The following is a 19,874-nucleotide window of genomic DNA, read 5'->3' on the forward strand; positions in this document are numbered from 1 at the left end:
ACTGCAGAGAATCAAAAGCCTGTCTAATACCAGGTAAAACACACAGACTCCTTAAAAGTCTGAGAACAGAAAAAGATGGGGCAGTTATTTTAGTGTTTAGCTTCCAGCCTGATGAAGCGTTCTGGCAGAACATGTGACGTTCGAATACCGTTTTGTGTTATTTTGGCAGGTTCTAATAAAAGGTATTACATGCTTTTTGGATTCCAGTTATAAATAACTCAAGGAACATAGAGATTCCTGCCTGCTGACATCTCAGGACATCTGCCACTGCCCTTGTCTTAGGTTTCCCAACTCTGGCTTGGTAAATTCCTGGAGATTTGGGGGCGGTGCCCTCAGAAGGCAGGGTTCGGGGAGAGGGGGGAGCTCAGTGGATGCCATAGAGTCAGCCTTCAGAAGCTGCCATTTCCTCCAGGGGAACTAGTTTCTGGGGCCAGGAGATAGGGTTGCCACCGGTGGGAGGTTTTTGGGGCAGAGCCTGAGGAGGGCTGGGTTTGGGGAAGGGAGGGACTGGGGTTGCTAGGTCCCTCTTTGCCACTGGCGGGAGGTTTTTGGGGTGGAACCTGAGGAGGGTGGGGTTTGGGGAAGGGAGGGACTTCAATGCCATAGAGTCTAATTGCCGAAGTGGCCATTTTCTCCAGGTGAACTGATCTCTATCAGCGGGAGATCAGTTGTAATAGCAGGTGATCTCCAGATAGTACCTGGAGGTTGGCAACCCTACCAGGAGATCAGCTGTAGAACAACAGGCCCCACCTGGAGGATGGCAACCCTACCTTCTCTGCATGTACCCATCAACCACAGTGAGGTAATGGCTCCCTGAAAGGAGGCCTTCTCTGTGATGGCTCCATGCTTATGGAACGCTCTCCTTGCAGCTGCCACTTGTGCTTGATCTATTTCGTTTCAGGGGCTGGGTTAAATCGTTCTCATCTAAACATGCATTGACTGATTTTTTGAAATGATTCTTCCTTTCTCATTCCTCCATGGATTAAATTTTTTTTAAACTGTTTATTCTGATGTTACAGTTATTGGCCTTTATGTTGCTAAGTTGACTACGATTCAAAATAGATTGCATTTTATTGTTGATTTTATATATATTGTTCACTGTTCCCAGGAGCCTGTTGGCTGAGGGGGTGGCATATAATCATTAAATAAATAATTCAACATTATTGATAAAGAGAGATCGGTAAGGTACCACAGCAAGAAAGCATACTTACAAAACGTGAGGAGTTGTCATTTCGCAGGGTTTTGGCATTCCCAAAGGCCTCTAGGGCTGGGTTTGCTTGGATGATTTGATCTTCCAAGTTCCCCTTAACAATGCAAAGATTTGAAGTACATTTTAGTATGCCTGTTCCACAGAGAAGTATAAATGGTTGTGTAGCTGTAAACGTGCATTTTCATTTTTATTAATGCCAAAGAAAATCAGCTCAGAACCGTGTGCAGAATCAGAGGCTGGTTCAAGGTGATACCTTCATATAGTTATTGTGCTCAAACATTTCTCCCATTAACCTAATCTTGCAACACGAAATAGACTGAATCACTGGGGGACAGGGAGGGAAGCGACACATAATGACATTTCCACTGATAACAGCAATAATTGAGTGAAAAATATGGAGGTATGAAACAATCCAAGACCTTCGGTCTAATTCCTTAGAATTCATAAGCCCTCAGAGGTTCACATAAGATCATGCCTTACAGATTTGACATCTAGTCTAATGGACACTGGAATATTGACTGTTAACACATAGCTTATGCAGAAGATATGGTAGGACTGAGGAGAAAGGGGGGCTAGATATGGACAAGTTGTGCGGAAGGAGGAACATATATTTCTGCGTTAGAATGAAATGCATATTAATACTCTGCAACTGAAATCAACGGAATGCTAGCACTTCTTTTTTTCCAGAATTTTTATTTCAATACATAAATGTAAAGGTAAAAGGTAAAGGTAATCCTCTGTGCAAGCACCCGGTCATTCCTGACCCATGGGGTGACATCACATCCCAATGTTTTCTAGGCAGACTTTGTTTACGGGGTGGCTTGCCATTGCCTTCCCCAGTCATCTTCCCTGGGTACTAATTTGACCGACCTCAGAAGGACGGAAGGCTGAGTCAACCTTGAGCCGGCTACCTGAAACTGACTCCCATAGGGATAGAACTCAAGTCATGAGCAGAGCTTGGACTGCAGTACTGCAGCTTACCACTGTGCACCACGGGGCTACATAAACTTAGACATACATAAAAAAATAAAGAAAATAAACAATATACATACATATATACACACACACATACAACTTGTGCTTTCAATTGCAAAGGATGTATCTATAATAACAAAATCATTGCTAGATCTCTACTTACCATTTAATCTCTATATCTTACTTATTGTCTTTATTGTCATCATAGATTATCTACTTTCCTCTATTATCTTAAGTTCTTATTCTTTTAATCTTCACTTCTCACTTTGGCTTGACCACACCCATGGTCTGAGAGAAACATTCGTTACACACACACACACACACACACACACACAAATGCGTTGAAAAAGCTAAAATGCTCAGATTGTACTACAGCTGTACAGTAGCATTGCCAAGTTTATCCCACATTTCCATTTTTTTCGACTTGCCCTTGATTTGTAGCAAATATGCATCAGCTGAGTTAGGGCCATACTAGGCATACATGAAAGATCTGTGATTAGGGTTTCCTGCCTTTTAAAAAAAGCTAATTACCGGGCTCCTCTTTGAAGAACAGGGAAGGGCTGTGAGGTAAAAACAGTATTTTCTGTTTTTAACTTTTTCTTTCCATGCCTGTTTCACAGTGTAAAACCTTCTCCCACAAAGCACCAATTTGTACCATGAGCAGAAAAAGATATGCTAGTTGCAGCCCATTCCAGATTGGGGGGCGGGGGATAGATCCCCGGCAGCCGGGAGCAACACAACCACGCCTCCTCCTCAGAGGCTTCCCAGCCACCACATGGAGAAAAAAAAGCTTTTTAAAAAAGAAAAAAAAGGGGAAATGGCCCATTACAAACAGCAAGGCTGAGCCACAGGAAAAAGGTCAGCTCTGCCCCTTGGAATGCCCCAGGACCCCCCTCCCGCCAAAGCTAGCACAGCCTGCAACTTCCAGGATTTAGTTCCTGGCATGGCAGCTGAAGCAGAAGATTCCCGCGCCTCTCTGGGGTGCCTAGGCACCACCATGTGTCACCCAGGACAGCATAACTGCCCATTATCCCGGATTAAACAGGCACTTATGCCAGCATGGGGTCATGCCGGCTCCTATGAAGCTTCTCTCCCCCCTAGGGTTGCCAGGTCCCTCTTCACCACTGGCGGGAGGTTTTTGGGGCGGAGCCTGAGGAGGGTGGGGTTTGGGGAGGGGAGGGACTTCAATGCCATAGAGTCCAATTGCCAAAGCGGCCCTTTTCTCCAGGTGAACTGATCTCTATCGGCTGGAGATCAGTTGTAATACCAGGAGATCTCCAGCTGCTACCTGGAGGTTGGCAACCCTACTCCCCCCGGAATGTGCTCATAGCTACTTAAACACCATGCAAAGTCTTAAATTGCTGATCTTTCATATCTCACCTGGTTTGGCCATATCTCACCTGGTTTGGCTTCAGACATGCAAAAATGTGTTTTCTGTACTTTTATTAACAGCATTCATTATATTTCAGCAACTTCATGCAATGTAAATTCAAGAACTGTGGCCTCTACTTACTCCAGTCTTGGTGGCTGGTTGCTAATCAAGGAACAGTTGGGGTGTGTGGGGGGGGGAAGATGAAAAAATCAGTAAATAAAGAGTTTATCAAAGGCTAACGGTTTTGCAAATATAATCCAATCTCACTGATCACTAGCTCTCCATCAGTAATTGTGCACAGACTTTGTGTATTCTTCTTATATATATAATTATATGTTCTTTTTAATAAATATTCCTAAAGAGAATTTTCCAGCACTTCTAATCCTTTCCCCCTGAATCAGCAAGAGGTAGCCATGCATGGAAATATGCTTCCATGTACAGTCCTTCACATCGACACCCAGAACCCATGGGTGTACATGCCATGTTCCTGCAGAGTAAATGCACCACCAAACAGTTGATCAGTGCTGTCAGCATTAAACCACCAATCCCTACAAGCCAACAGACCCATAAGTCTGAAGTTGCAGTTCCTTGCTTACTGTACTTGCCATAGTGTATTAGGATGTCTTCTCCTCAGATTCACCCCTCATAACTGTTCAGTCTATGGGTTAGTTATATTGCATAGGTCAAAGAAAAGATTCATTTGTACAAAAGTGCTCATGTATCAGAACAAGAAGTGGGTCAAACAGATCCCCCCAAAAGATCGCCACCAACACAGAGAAAGGAAATCCAGAATAAAATATGCACAGCTAAGAGAGGGTTAAGGGTATAAATGCTTTATAACATGTTTTTGTCCTGTTACTGAATCTTCAAGAATTGTGGAAATGACCTAGTTAGAGAATTCTCAAGATGTGTCTAGACCAAAGACTTTAACCGTTTGTTTTCTCTCTAGATCCCTGGGAACTGTAGCCTCGTGAGGAGCTATAGTGATCTCCAATACCATCACCGAGTACCAGTTCCCAGGATTTTGGGGAGAAGCCATGCCTGTCAAACTCCTTATAAACACTAAAATATATGGCGAAGATGTGCCCTGAAACCTAAGCCTAGTCATTCCAATTACAACCCTGGCCTGGAAGACAGATTCGGGAGAAAGATCATGCCAATTACAATAATCTAACAGGATGAAAGCAAAAACAACTGCCCAACCCATGCTTCCTACAGACAGGACGTCTTCCAGCTGTTGTTTACTATGTACTATTTGGACCAAAGAAGAAAGCAGTAGTTTCCAATACTTACGTTCTTTTTCCCAGGTTCACCAAGCGCTGCTACGGTGGCAAAGTACTGAATGACACGCTTGGTGTTCACAGTCTTGCCGGCACCAGATTCTCCACTATATGGGGGGGAAAGACAAATGCCATAACTTAATTCCAGCTTTCTACTGCAATTGACTTCTCAGCCCTGCCCACCTAAACTATGTTGCTGGCTCTTCTGGGCAAATTAAGATTTGCTGTTGCCAGAAGTAATTGAAGTTGATAACCTTTTAGCAGAAGCTCCCATAAAATTGGCATTATACTGTAAACTTACTGGTGAATGTGGATGCAATGTTTTTGCAGGAATAATATGCCTGCTCACTTTGTATTGTTTACAGAGCTACTATCTCATGGTGGTAAAAGATGATCACACACATCAACAACAGGCTACAGATCATGTATGAATATTTGTACCTTACAAGCTGCAATAAAGGTCTGGCTCCACTCCTTACCAGGAAAATCTTATGGGTCTATCAAGGTGGTACTCCTATGAATCCAACGCATCAGACAGCTCATGCGGACAAACATAAAGGTGGGAATAGAAGCTCTGTCCTTTTCCAAGAAGAAGACTTTCTCTACCACTGAAGGGAGAATCAAACCAGCTTACAATCACCTTCCGTTCCCCTCCCCACAACAGACACCCCGAGAGGTAGGTGGGGCTGAGAGTGTGTGACAAGCCCAAGGTCCCCCAGCTGACTTCATGTGAAGGAGTGGGGAAACCAACCCAGTTTGCCAGATTAGAGTCCGCCGCTCATGTGGAGGAGGGGGGATCAAACCTGGTTCTCCAGATCAGAGTCCATTGCTCCAAACCACTGCTCTTAACCATACAGCACGCTGGCTCTCCACACACTATTATAGGAGTAATATTCTTATGCAGGGCAACTATGACATGAGCAAAAGCAGGGAATGAGCCCTGGCACAACAGTGCTAGTGAAAAACAGTGATGCTTCATTACTTGCCAGTTTGGTTCATATCCTGTTTGCCCGTCACAATCAGACAGTCGAATTAATGACAGACTGTTCAATTGTTTGTGTCTGTTCAGAACAAACACACTATGTCCCAACCTTGTATGGATGAAGCTGGGGGCGTGTTTCAGAAGCCACCTCCCAGCTGATCTGCCCAATCATCTAAAAGTCAGCCTTCGATGTCCCATCCAGGAAACAAAGATAGCAATAACAGGGCAGCTGCAAATCAGTTTAGTAGCTGCTTGAATTGTTTGGTTCCCACTGACCAGATCAGAGGGTCAGCTCACCCGTATTTGTGATGGCCAAATGGTATGCTTAACTGCCAAACACATTGCTTTGAATTTCACAGGCAGAATTTCCCTAGTGGAAAACACTGTGGCAAAGCTACAACTGTCTGTGTTAACAGTTTGTGTTCTTCAGAAGCCTGATTTCATATACTTTGTCAGGAGAGTGCTGAAATGTGGGCTTTGGAAAGTGTGTTTTCACAGGCCACAACAGATGGCTTTGTATGCATGTGACCACTCATCATACAACTGTGTGGGTGACAAACCATGTCATAAAACCATTGTGCGGGCGGCTCCTTAATCCACTTCAGGCAAATTTTAACCACTTCAACACAAACCCTCTTTTGGAGAGACTGCGCTGTTCAAATATCCCTGAAACTTGCAGAAAACTGTGCGCACCTGCAGCTTACCATGCACAGCTATGGCTACGCCACTGCATTATGAGCATGTGGGTACCTGCATGTGGGTACCATTATAAGGATGTGGGTACCTGCATTATAAAGGGAGAGGGTAATTCTTGCTTAAACTATAAGTAATGTTGGTTGTGTAAGGTCAGGAATATATGACTTACCTAACCAAACACACATGTACTGTAGCCAACCAGGTGCTGTTTGTGCAGCCCCAGGCAACAAGCTCAGGAAGCCTACTAAGCTCGTAGTGGGCTGCAATACACAGCTGTACTGTTTGGTGGACTACATTGAAGACATTGAAGACATGAAGCTGCCTTATACTGAATCAGACCCTTGGTCCATCAAAGTCAGTATTGTCTACTCAGACTGGCAGCGGCTCTCCAGGGTCTCAGGCAGAGAAAAGTCTTTCACATCACCTACTTCCCTAGCTCCTTTTAACTGGAAATGCCAGAGACTGAACCTGGGACCTTCTGCATGCCAATCATTAGCTCTACCACGGAGTCACAGCCCCTTCCCCTTGGTCTGGTTGAATGAATACAAGAAGCGGCCTCTGGTCCCGTGCCAATGATCTACCTAGTCCAGCATCCTGTTTCTCAGAGTGGCCAGCCAGATGCCACGTAAGGTCCATAGGCAGAGATTAAAGCCTCTCCCTTTTGTTGTCCCCAAGCAACTGGCGCTCAGAGGCACCGTGCCTCTGAACGCAGAACTCCCATTTAGCCATCGCAAGGCCAGAAGGCACTTATGGGCTGGGTGCGATCAATTCCGTTACCTGCAGAGCAAGCAGTCATACCCAGTTATGTAGATGCCGCCTGTTTGTCAAAGAGCAACTGCTCTCATCAATCACAAAATGCATCCAGAAAGCAATCATGAAAAGAGCACTAAAAATAGCTTACTCAATATCAGATCAAAGAGGCAAGAAGCAACAAAGTCTTGGCTCTGAATTCTGTGCTCTCTTGTCTGCAACACCCGGCCTACTTTGTGTGTCTCAGCTGTCTTCAACTCATGACTCCTTCATTCATTTAATTTTTTGTTAATCTTAAAAGAACACTACATGCAAATAAGTGGGGACCTGCAAGAAACGTGCGGGAGCAACTATCCCACCCCCCTACATTTGCTTCCTCCCCTCTTCCCCCACTTCTGTTTGGGCATTTTCACACATGTTGAATAATGCACTTTCAATCCACTTTCAATGCACTTTAATGATTGTTTGCAAGTGGATTTTGTCGTTTCACACGGTAAAATCCAGCTGCAAAGTGCATTGAAAGAGGAATGAAAGTGCATTATTCAGCATGTGTGAAAGTGTCTTCAGTGTCTCACTTTCTCCCTCCTGCCACCCCTTTTCTTACTCTCTCTCTCTCCTCCAAGCCTGTCACTCTCTCTTTCTGCCCCCCCTTTCTGTCCTCCATCACCCTCCCAGATGCCCACCTGCTTCCTCGCCTCCCCCACAGTAGCAGTGACGGCAGCGGCTCTGCTGGAATCACAATGCATCTCCCAGCTACAGAGATCAGTCCCTCTTGGAGGATACCAACTCCAGAGTGGGAAATACCTGGAGATTTGGGGGTGGAGCCCTGGGAGGGTGCAGTTTGGGAAGGGAAGCAACCTCAGCAGGGGTATAATGCCATAGACTCCACCCTCCAGAGCAGCCATTTTCTCCAGGGGAACTGATCTCTGTTATCTGGAGATCAGTTATAATTCTGAGTGATCTCCAGCCCTCACTTGGAGGTTGGCAATGCAGGTTCCCCTGGAGAAAATGGCTGCTTTGGAGGGCGGAATTGATTGCATTATACCCTTCAGAGATCCTCCTCTCCTCAAACCCCACCCTCCCCAGACTCCACCTCTTAAATCTCCAGGAATTTCCCAACCTGGAGTTGGCAACCCTATCTCCTTCACACCCAGCTGACAACCTACTTTATTTGCCTCTCTGTCATAAGTTTTCCATCACACCCCGCCCCCGCGCCTCTACCTTGGAAAACTTTATCCACAGTAGGGACCAAAGCAGCTTACATTAGTCTCCTCTCCTCCTTTTTATCCACACAACAACCCTGTGAGGTAGGTTAGGCTGAAAGTATGTGACTGGTCCAAAACCACCCGGTGAGCTTCCACAGCAATGAGGATTCGAACCTGAGTCTCGCAGACCCTGGTCTGAAGCTCCAATCACTGCACCACACTAACTTTCATGGGATGGCTACTTTTGAACAGTAGCAAGCAGCAAGGCCTAGTTGTCATGCAAATCAGGGGGTATCAAGTCACCCAGAGGTTGATGCCGGGCCTAGGGTTGCCAACCTCCAGGTGGGACCTGGGGATCTCCCAGAATTACAACTGAACTCCAGACAACAGAGACCTCCCCCTGGCTGCTTTGGAGGGTGGACTCTATGGCATTCTATCCAGCTGAGTCTCCTCCCTTCCCCAAACCCTGCCCTCCTCAGATTTCACCACAAAATATCCAGGAAATTCCTAACCTGGAGCTGGCAACCCTAGCCAGGTCTGGCCCCAGTAAGTCCTTCCTCAAAGGCCAAAATAGGCCTGGAAAGGGCCCTGCCCCCCTCCCCCTGCCATTTACTGGCAGAACCAAGCCTGGTACCTGTGGTTGCCGATCCATGGACCCTGAGGGAATCCTTTGCTTAAAGCTACAGGCACTCCTTTTATCATTTTTGGTTTTTTAAAACTCCCCAATGTATTTTTTATTTTTTTTTTAGATTTCGGTTTTTTGGCAAACCTGGGGCTCTTTTCAGGTTTGCAGAAAGATCTGTCTTGCTCGTTCACAGCTCCAGTCACCGGATTTAAATATCTAAAGATTTGGTCAACTTTGCTATTATACTATAAGATGAATGGATCCAGGTAATTTCTGCTTAAGAAATTATAGACCGAAAATCCCTAGTCGAAGTACCTACAACTTTCATACACCCCGGGTGGTAGAATATTCAATATAATCCAAGGAAAAAATCAACTCTTTCTTCCAACGCCAGTGTTGAAGACCTCGAAAGCTATTTGTCAAATAAGAATACATACTGGACTTGCTTCATGTAATCACAAAACATTTAAGTCACCCATTAGAAAAATTCACTTTTGCCGGCGTGAGTGTCTGAAACAAGCCACTTACGTGATCAGCATTGACTGGTTTTCTCGATCTGTGAGAAAAAGAAAAACAAGCCTGAGATTTCACTACATGTCTTATACTTATGTATCTTCAACAGAACAGGTGAAAGACAAAAGGAGGAGCTGTGACTCAGTGGTAAAGCAAATGTTTTGCATAGAGTGAATCTCAGGTTCAATTCCTGGCATCTCAAGTAAAAGGATCTCAAGTGTTGGGAAAGACACTTGTGCATTAGTAAGAATAACCAGTACTGCGCTAGATGGACCAATGGTCTCAGTCTGATGTTCACCTACCCATCATACAAAAATTTGCAGCTCCAGCTGAAGGTCTTAATTGTACTACTTTCCACACCATGGGATCTTTGATGTACTTACCAATCAAAATCCATTCTCTATTTACTTCTTTGAGTTCAAGCTGATGTCATGTTTAGCATTTACACCGGGAAGCTGCTCCAGTTACATCATTTTAATCCATTTGGAATGGAGCCATGCAACAGCTGTTGCCCTCACCTTTCACAGCAGACACAGAACACACGTCCAGAATACTAAGTTTCACTAAAACACATAAGATATAGTGAACCAGAAATCCATCTAATGAGAATTCCTGCTAATGAACTGGCAAATTGGATTTCCTGTTTATTATATCGTTAGGAGGATTGGTGAAACTCACTATTCTATTGGGCTGCAAACCAAATGCTGTAGGGTCCGTTCCTTTATTTAGCGCTATGTGGATTCCCGCTATACAAGCTGTTGCACGTCTCTGTCCCAAATAGATTAAAAATGATTTGACTGGACCAGCATCTTGGTTTAAAAACAAAACCCGGAAGGAGATACTCGTGTTTGACATACACAGGCTTTATCAAGCAATGTAAGTATGACGAGAGCAAAGCAGCAGATGCAGGACAGATTTTTACAGGTTGCAGTTAATTAGCTTATAAAAGACCCTGTGACATGAAAAACAGTAAAATGAGGACATTCTCGTTGGAAGGCGTCTATGTTTCTCTTCGATTTCCCCTGTGCAGGCTGTAGAATGTAGTGAAATTTCTGGTTTAGCACTTAGGTTTGGTTGTACCAGAACAATTTCAAGAACAAGTGAATCCTCTTTGTTTTCTAATAAGGGGAGGTACTCTGTGAATGCAGAAAATAGTTAGCATTGGGTACAATGCTGGATGGAGGTCATGATGTCTTCTAAGGGCAGCTGGGTGGCCTGGTTACTTCTCTGGAAGAGCTTTAGGAAGAAACTCTCAGACATTAGCATTATGTCAGGAAAACAGGTAACTTATTTGCAAGTCACAAGGATGAAATTAAAAATAGTTGGACCTCAAAATATCAATCCACACAAGAGTGCCAAACATAGGGTTGCAAACCTCCAGGTGGTGTAGGGTTGTCAACCTCCAGGTTCTAGCAGATCTTCTGCTATTACTACTGACCTCCAGCCAATAGGGATCAGTTCACCTGGAGAAAATGGCTGCTCTGGCAATTGGACTCTTTGGCATTGAAGTCCCTCCCCAAACCCTGCCCTACTCAGGCTCCACCCCAAAAACCTCCCGCCGGTGGCAAAGAGGAACCTGGCAACCCTAAGGTGGTGGCTGGAGATCTCCCGCTATTACTACTGATCTCCAGGTGACAGAGATCAGTTCCCCTGGTGAAAATGGCCACTTTGGCCATTAGACTCTATGGCATTGAAGTCCCTCTCCAAACCCCGCCCTCCTCAGGCTCCGCCCCAAAATCGCTAGGTAATTCCCAAGCTGGAGCCGACAGCCCTAGCCAAACATGAGTCATACAGCTGTTGTACTGTACTATTAGATAAGGACCTCTAAGGAATACCAGGGGCATGATGTGGAGGCAGGCAATAGAAAACCACCTCTGAACGTCTCTTGCCTTGAAAACCCTACATGGTTGCCATAAGTTAGCTGTGAGATGATGGGTAAAAAAATAAGGATGGGAAAATAAATTCCTACCCAGTTCTCTTTGTCTAGATCTAAATAAACTAGGCCGGAAAGGGTATTGGAAAGTGTTTTCCTCGCTCCTCCACTAACAATAGCTTATGCCTCCTAAAGGGGGAGGCACCTCTCATTTAAAGATGTTATAATTACAGGTATTTAGAAAACAAAACATAGTGTTATGCCAAGCATAATTGCAGATTCCGCTCTGCTCTTTTACGTATTAACCTTTATGATAATTCAGGTGGTTCTAACACAATGCCCAAAATATAAATTCGTCTTGTAAGACGATACATTATTTTTGCGCTGTAAACTGTACTTTCTCCATTGTCCTCTGTTCAGCTCAACTTTTAAAATAAACAAACAGGCTGCCAAAAATTGCCTGGTAATGCATCTCTAGGCCTTTGGAAATATTAGTCTCCCAACTGTGAACCATGCATCACCACTGCCCTCTGATGGAAAAAGGTGATATTCTCACACGTGCTCTATAACGTTATATGTGCATACTTGACATTCCTGGCGGCTGGTGACATTTTACAACGTCTGTTATGTCATAATCCAAGTGGCCACCTTTTTTCCCTGAAGTGTGCCAGCCTTAATTCAAGGTGCTGTTTTTAGTCTGTGAAGAGCATTTCGGATATTCAAGCAACTAGCAACTACAATTCTATAGCCAGCCTGGTTTGCTAAGTGTGGCTGCCATAGCTCCAGATGAGGTCTCAAACAAATAAGTGGGGAAATCCATGCTTTCTTCGTAATCTGAGGACGCCTTGTTCTGTAACTCTGTTGCCAAACCTACCACGTGGCTTTGAATGCTCACAGTTTGTGAGTTATCAAAAGCGTATATGTGAAATAAGAGGTTATTTTCAAATCCAGAAGTGTTTGCCTACTTATAAGGAAAATGTATTGCCCTTATTTAAGCTCCTTACTGCGTTCGCAGTCATAGCAGCTGAAGGAGAATTTTTTTCAAGATCATGTCAGTTAGGAGGATGATTATTACCTGGGAAAATCCACCAGAGGAATCTTGGGTAGGCAGAACTGAATAGCTCCACTACTACTGGAGTAGTACCAGCATCATGCGTCACCGGACACCACTATTTTCTTTTAAACCAGAATATTCCCATTTTAAAATTAAGCTGTCTTCTTTGAAAGGGAGTTATTATATGAATTTAAAAGCCTGTATTTTTTTTTAAAATGTTACATAGGGCATATGCCTCCTTAGGGTGAAGCTGTGCATACACAGCTCCCCACCCAGGCTGCAGTCCCACTCTTCTATACTTAGGGTTGCCAACTTCCAGCTACAGTTGGTACAGAATACTGCAGCCAGAGTGTTGACTGGAGGGGGTCGTAGGGTAGGGTTGCCAGGTCCCTCTTCCCCACCGGCAGGAGATTTTTGGGGCGGAGCCTGAGGAGGGCGGGGCTTGGGGAGGGGAGGGACTTCAATGCCATAGAGTTCAATTGCCAAAGCGGCCATTTTTCACCAGGTGATCTGATCTCTATCGGCTGGAGATCAGTTGAATTAGCAGGAGATCTCCTGCTACTACCTGGCAGTTGGCCACCCTATCGGACTCAATTTAAAGTGTTGGTGACCTTTAAAGCCCTATGGGGCCTGGGGCCATCATACCTTAAAGATTGCCTTCTCCCACATGAACCTACCTGCTCACTCCAGTCATCCTCCGAGGCCCTGCTTCAGCTGCCCCAGCCATTTGAGGTTAGATTGGTAGCAACTTGAGGAAGGGCCTTCTCAGTCATGGCACAAAAACTTTAGAAATCCCTCCCCAGAGAGATTTGTCCATCTCCCTCTACCAGTGTCTTTCACCAAAAGGTGAAGACATTTTTTTGTTTTGTCTGGATACCCCAATCAAGGGTTTTGGCCAACCTTCTAGTGTTGTTTATGTGTTTTAATTGAATTTTATATTTTAAACTACATTTTAATTTATTGTCGAAGGCTTTCACGGTCAGAGTTCATTGGTTCTTGTAGGTTATCCGGGCTGTGTGACCGTGGTCTTGGTATTTTCTTTCCTGACGTTTCGCCAGCAGCTGTGGCAGGCATCTTCAGAGGAGTAACACAGAGGAGACACTGTCCTTCAGTGTCAAGTGTGTAGGAAGAGTAATATATAGTCAGAAAGGGGTTGGGTTGAGCTGAATCATTGTCCTGCAAAAAGTATCAAAGGTAATGCGCTAATCATTGTCCTGTAAGTATCAAGATAATGTGCTAATGAGGGTGTGGTATGTTAATATGGAACCAACTGTATCCTGAAGTGATCTGTTAATGTGTGAAATCCAAAGCTAATCTGCATGGCTATTGTGGACTGTAGTCTTTGTTAGTCTGGAGGTTTTCAAGACAGGAAGCCAAGCCTTATTCATTCTTAAACTCTCTTCTTTTCTGTTAAAGTTGTGCTGATGTTTATGAATTTCAATGGCTTCTCTGTGCAATCTGACAAAATAGTTGGTAGAATTGTCCAGTCTTTCAGTGTCTTGGAATAAGACCCTGTAGCCTGTTTGTGTCAGTCCATGTTCAGCCACTGCTGATTTCTCAGGTTGGCCCAGTCTGCAGTATCTTTCATGTTCTTTTAACCTTGTTTGTATGCTGTGTTTTGTGGTCCCGATGTAAACTTGTCCACAACTGCAAGGTATACGATATACTCCTGCAGAGGTGAGGGGGTCTCTTTTGTCTTTTGCTGATCATAGCATCTGTGGTATTTTCTTGGTGGGTTTAAACACTTTTTGTAGGTTATGTTTTTTCAAAAGTTTCTCCATCCTATCAGTGACTCCTTTAATAAATGGCAAGAATAAATGGCATCTTACAAACCTACAGTCTGGTTCAGGTTCGTAGATGATACATTTACTATTTGGAGCCATGGTGAAGAAAAATTAATGGACTTTCTAAACCATCTCAATAATATCCATCCAAACATTCAGTTTACCATGGAAAAGGAAATTGAGGGTACACTCCCATTTCTTGATACCCTTGTCATCCCGTAAAACAAACTTTCAGTTAGGTCACAAGGTCTACCGGAAACCAACTCACACAGATCGCTACTTACACAAAAACTCCAAACCCCCCCCCCGACAGAAAAGAGGAATAATCAAAACATTAATGGACCTTGCAAGACGGATCTGTGAACCACAGTTTCTTAAGGAAGAAATTAATCATCTAAATTACGCACTGCTAGCAAACGGCTATTCCAGAAATGAAATCAGAAGGGCCATTAAACCAAACAAAAATCAGAAAACTCAGGAAAAACAGTCTCCCATAGGAAAGGTATTCCTGCCATTTATTAAAGGAGTCACTGATAGGATGGAGAAACTTTTGAAAAAACATAACCTACAGTGTTACTCCTATGAAGATGCCTGCCACAGCTGCTGGCGAAACGTCAGGAAAGAAAATACCAAGACCACGGTCACACAGCCCGGATAACCTACAAGAACCAATACATTTTAATTGTTTAAAGGGTATAATGTTTCTATGTTTGCTGCTTTGTGGACTCTGATGGGATAGAAAGGCAGCATCAAAACATTTTAAATAAATTAATTAATAGTCCAGCTGTTTTTTTCAGGAGAGAGAAACCCCAAAAGCCCACCGGTTTTTCAGCAATTTAGCACATTAGCTATAGCTGTAAGTGGACATTTTAGAGTGAATAAACATGAGTTGGTAGACATTTTAGATAGGGAAGGATAAAGATGTCCCAGCTGGATTGGTGATACAACACAATCTCTTGGAAAAGTGTGACTTCTAGCTTAAAAAAGCATTGCTGGGTGGGGGGGAAGTGGCTTCCCAAGTGCATTCCCAAGGAGAACAACACTCTTCTAAAACCATTGATATCGAAGGATTTGGAAGTGTGTAATTCTGTTTAGGATTACATTGTGTTTTGGTCATTCATTATCTCCGTCTTTGCCTAGTAGTTTGGCTTGGTGTGTGTGTGTGTGTGTGTGTGTGTGTGTGTGTGTGTGTGTGTTAAAAATCCAGTCTCTTTCATTTCAAAATTTGAAACAGAGTGATCCAATACTATTTGTGAACAGTGACAATGTAAAGTGCCCTAGAGAGTAAAAATAGTTATTTTCTTATGTAGTCTATACTGCTTATTGTATATTGATTATTATACAATTAAAACTGTCTTTATACTGCTACCTTTTTGTGTAGGGGTTATTTTAAACGTAATCTGCTTTTTTGTATAGCCTTCGCTTTTTAAAATGGGGGAATTATCTTACATTCAGGGTCATCTTCCTTTTGAGTAAATATTTCCAAACAGTATTCCCCTTAATGTTTGTAATCCAGCTCCTCCTTTAGGAAGCCAGATCTGTACATGTTACAATAAAAGTCATGAGCAAACTACTTACTGCGCAGCATATCATGGTATGCATTATCAGCAATGGAAAAGATGTGCGGTGGGGCCTCTGAACGCCTCTTGCCCTTATAAGCCCCAACAACCTCTGTCTTGTAGACTGGCAGCCATTTGTAAGGGTTTACAGTCACACAGAAGAGACCGGAGTAAGTCTAAAGAGGAAGTCAAAAGAAGGCAGTTAGGAGTTCCAACCTTGTTTGGGAAAGTATTCTCAGCTTTCCTCAGTTGTTGCTCCAGTTTGCCCAAGGTAAGTAAAGCAATTTTATAAACGGTGGCCCATAAAACCTTACTAACAGCACAGAAACTGAGCAACAAAGTGATCAGCACCATAGTAAGAGACAGTGTCGTGTGCTGGTTGGACTAAGATCAGGAAGACTGGGGTATAAATATCATGAAGCTCACAAGGCAGCTTTGGGCCAGTCACTCTCTCTCAGCCTAACCTACCTCAGAGTGTTATAATGTGGAGGGGAGAACCATGTTGAAGAGCTTTCTGGGGGAAGAGCAGAATAAAATGTTATAGACAAATTTGTGGAGAGAATTAAAGTCTCTCAGCCGCCATCAATTCACCTCCAAGAGAAGTCCATGCTACCTGATTAGGGGAAAACAATGTCACTTGGTTTGATACCCCACATCTTTTCTATAGCATCACATTGGAGTGACACAAGAACTGCAATCCAGTACAGTATGGCCAGTGACAACATCCTTGTTGCATGATACAACAAGCCTGTGAAGTCGAGCGCCAATGATTTCTTTAAGATCCCTGTATCAAGATCATCATTGCTGGATCAGGGGAATGCTATGGACATAGTTTATCTTGATTTCAGAAAAGCTTTTAATAGGGTTCCATATAATATTCTTGTTGACAAGTTGGTAAAATGTGGTTTGGATCCTATTACTGTTAGGTGGATCTGTTACTGGCTGACAGATAACACCCAGAGGAGTGACAGGTGGAGTGCCTCAGGGATCTGCCCTGGGACCTGGGTTGTTCAACATATTTATAATTGATTTGGATGAAGGAATAGAGGGGATGCTTATTAAATTTGCAAATGATACTAAATTGGGAGAGGTAGCAAATACGGTAGAAGACAGAGTCAGGATACAGGATGATCTTGACAGGCTGGAAAACTGGGCTAAAACAAACAAAATGAATTTCAACGGAGATAAATATAAAGTTCTGCATTTAGGTAGAAAAAACCAAATACATGATTATAGGATGGGGAAGACTTGTCTTAGCAGTAGTGTGTGTGAAAAGGATCAAGGGGTCTTAGAAGGCCGTACACTGAATATGAGTCAGCAGTGTGATGCGGTAACTAAAAAGGCAAATGCAATTTTGGGGTGTATCAACATAAGTATAGTGTCAAGATCAAACAAAGTGATGGTATCACTTTACTCTGCTCTGGTTAGACCTCACCTAGAATATTGTGTACATGGGCACCACAGTTTAAGAAGGATATAGACAAGCTGGGACATGTCCAGAGGAGGGCAACAAAGATGGTGAGGGGTCTAGAGACCAAGTACTATGAGGAAAGGTTGAAGGAGCTGGGTATGTTTAGCCTGGAGAGGAGATGACTGAGAGGTGATATGATAACCATCTTCAAATACTTGAAGGTCTGACATATAGAGGATGGTGAAGTTGTTTTCTGTTGCCCCAGAAGGTCGGACCAGAACCAACATGTTGAAATTAAATCAAAAGAGTTTTTGGCTGAACATTAGGAAGAACTTCCTGACAGTTACAGCGGTTCCTCAGTGGAACAGGCTTCTTCAGTAGGTGGTGGGCTCTCCTTCTTTGGAGGCTTTCAAGCAGAGGCTAGATGGCCACCTGACAGCAATGCCGATTCTATGAACTTAGACAGATCATGAGAGGGAGGGCAGAAAGGGATGCATCATTGCTCAGCTCTCATGGCTCTTTCTTACATGCCCTGGGTAATGCTGATTGACACTTTGGAGTCAGGAAGCAATTTTCCTCCAGGCCAGATTGGCCAGGGATCCTGAAGATTTTTTTTTTTTGCCAACTTGTGAACACAGAGCAGGGGTCACTAGGGGTGTGTGTGGGGGAGGTAGTTGTGAATTTCCTGCATTGTGCAGGGGGTTAGACTAGATGACCCTGGAAGTCCCTTCCAACTCTGTGTTTCTATTATTCTATGATCATGCACTACTGTATGTTTGAACATGGTGTTACCAAACGGGCCGCCTAACTCCCGGACTGGTCATGGCAACCCGAGCAGATATGTGCACACGAAGTCCCAGCCGTGCTCCTGCCCCAAATGCTACGGGAAAGGCTCTCAAGCGCGCCAGTGAAACTGACACGACCGCTCCTGTGAATCCCAAGCTGCCGGCAGCTGAGAAACCGAGGCCCGGTCAACCTCTCCAGTGAGCCAGAGAGACCCCATTTTCCTGTGCATCTCCGTTCCAGCAGAAGCCATGTCAGAGACGGCACCAAGGCACGTAGCCTGCACCAACGCCCCCCTCCCTTGCTTCATCGGACTGATTAAGCAAGCCATCCAGAGACATTGAGATAACGATGATTTATTCCTCCAGCTATGCGAAGTAACGATCCCCGGACATTAGCAAGATCGCGCCTTTTGTTTCAGACCATTAAGCTCCTCACCGAGATTCTCCCGGTCCCTCCCGGGTTGCACAAGTCACTGGAATTAGAATAGATTTCCAAATTGTCATAACCCCACCCCAGCAGCCGACCATTAATGCTTTTGTCACCTTTTGTCACCTGGGAACCACGGAGGGGTAATCCAATCACCCCGCCCCCAGAAAAACAGTATAACTGGGGTCACCCACACCCATAACGTTACCTTAGGTCTTTCCCGCGCATATTTGCCATCACTCTGTTGGTTTGGGTTTTGCGCAGCCTAGCCACGATCCCTCCCGCCTCACTGGTCGAGCCCACGGGAACCCCTACCCCTTGCCCCTCTATATTTCGCTGTATCTTAGTCTACTGGAACTCAGGACAACTCCTCTACAGGAAAGGTATCATATAGCCCGTCATCGAACTCCTGCCAAATTGGCGATTGTCTCTCTCTCTCCTCCCTTTTTGAACTCCTAGATTCTCTGTATGTTTGTGTTGCATCATTGAACGCTTGAAAACAAACTCTCTTAATTCGGAATCCATTGCCTCTGTTGTTATTCTAAGGTAACAGTTACAGGCTCTGGTATAGCTGGTTGCATCCCGCTTTATAAATATTATAGTTACCAATTGCTCAGCTAATTTCCCCAATTAAAGGAGCATTTCGGGAAACAATGGCTCTCCAGGATCTGAACTCAACTCTTCATCTGTTACAAGATGATGAATCCTAATCAGTGCAGCTGGATACATGACATTTAGAAAGCAAAGCAATCTGCACAGTCCATGACAAAAGCAGCCTCAGACTCATAAGACATGAGTTTAAAAAAAGAATTAAACTCCTCTTTATGCAGCTATTCAAGCTCTGGATAGTCTGTCCTATAAATATCCAAATTGTGTTGCATGATGATGCACTGAGAAAAGCCAACTGCTGCAAGCTGACTAAATTATGCAACATATGTATATCGGTTCATTATGCATAATTTATTCCGCTTCTGCTTTCCCTAGGAAGCAGCAAGGAGAAAAAGGACAGACCAGAGCCAGCTCCCCATCTTCTGAGATGTTACTCAGAACATCTTTATTGATGCCAGAGTCACCCAAACCATAGAAGCAAATACTATAACTGCCTGGGTTGCCAGAATCCCAGGAGCTGCTGCCTCAGTCATGTGAACTCTATTGCTTGGATGAGTCACAGAGAGGCTGCTTGTCAACTGGGGGCTGGAATCCCCTCCCATTGCAGGGGACATGATCAAGGCCCTCCTGATTTCCACGGGCTGCCCACGGCAAAGAAACAATTCTAAAGGGGCTGTCGTGACGGGCATCACAGGTGGAAATTAGAAAATTGCCCCCTACTCAGCCCTTGTTCACTGGACAGGCTACCACCATACTGCTCATCA

General features: G+C 44.2%; 1 protein-coding gene across 1 annotated transcript in view; it reads right to left on the reverse strand.

Moving 5' to 3' along the window:
- The window catches only part of MYH15 (myosin heavy chain 15), a 307,159-nt gene that overhangs the window by 274,623 nt on the left and 12,662 nt on the right, over nucleotides 1-19,874 (reverse strand). Inside the window, exons 4-8 of the mRNA XM_056858547.1 lie at nucleotides 15,898-16,054; nucleotides 9,624-9,651; nucleotides 4,851-4,944; nucleotides 3,699-3,719; nucleotides 1,212-1,304 (exon numbers count right to left, since the gene is read on the reverse strand). Coding sequence (XP_056714525.1) covers nucleotides 1,212-1,304; nucleotides 3,699-3,719; nucleotides 4,851-4,944; nucleotides 9,624-9,651; nucleotides 15,898-16,054 — 393 coding nt within the window. The remainder of the gene's footprint in view (nucleotides 1-1,211; nucleotides 1,305-3,698; nucleotides 3,720-4,850; nucleotides 4,945-9,623; nucleotides 9,652-15,897; nucleotides 16,055-19,874) is intronic.

The sequence above is a fragment of the Euleptes europaea genome, chromosome 12 (genome assembly GCF_029931775.1).
Source record: "Euleptes europaea isolate rEulEur1 chromosome 12, rEulEur1.hap1, whole genome shotgun sequence".
NCBI classification, from domain to species: domain Eukaryota; kingdom Metazoa; phylum Chordata; class Lepidosauria; order Squamata; family Sphaerodactylidae; genus Euleptes; species Euleptes europaea.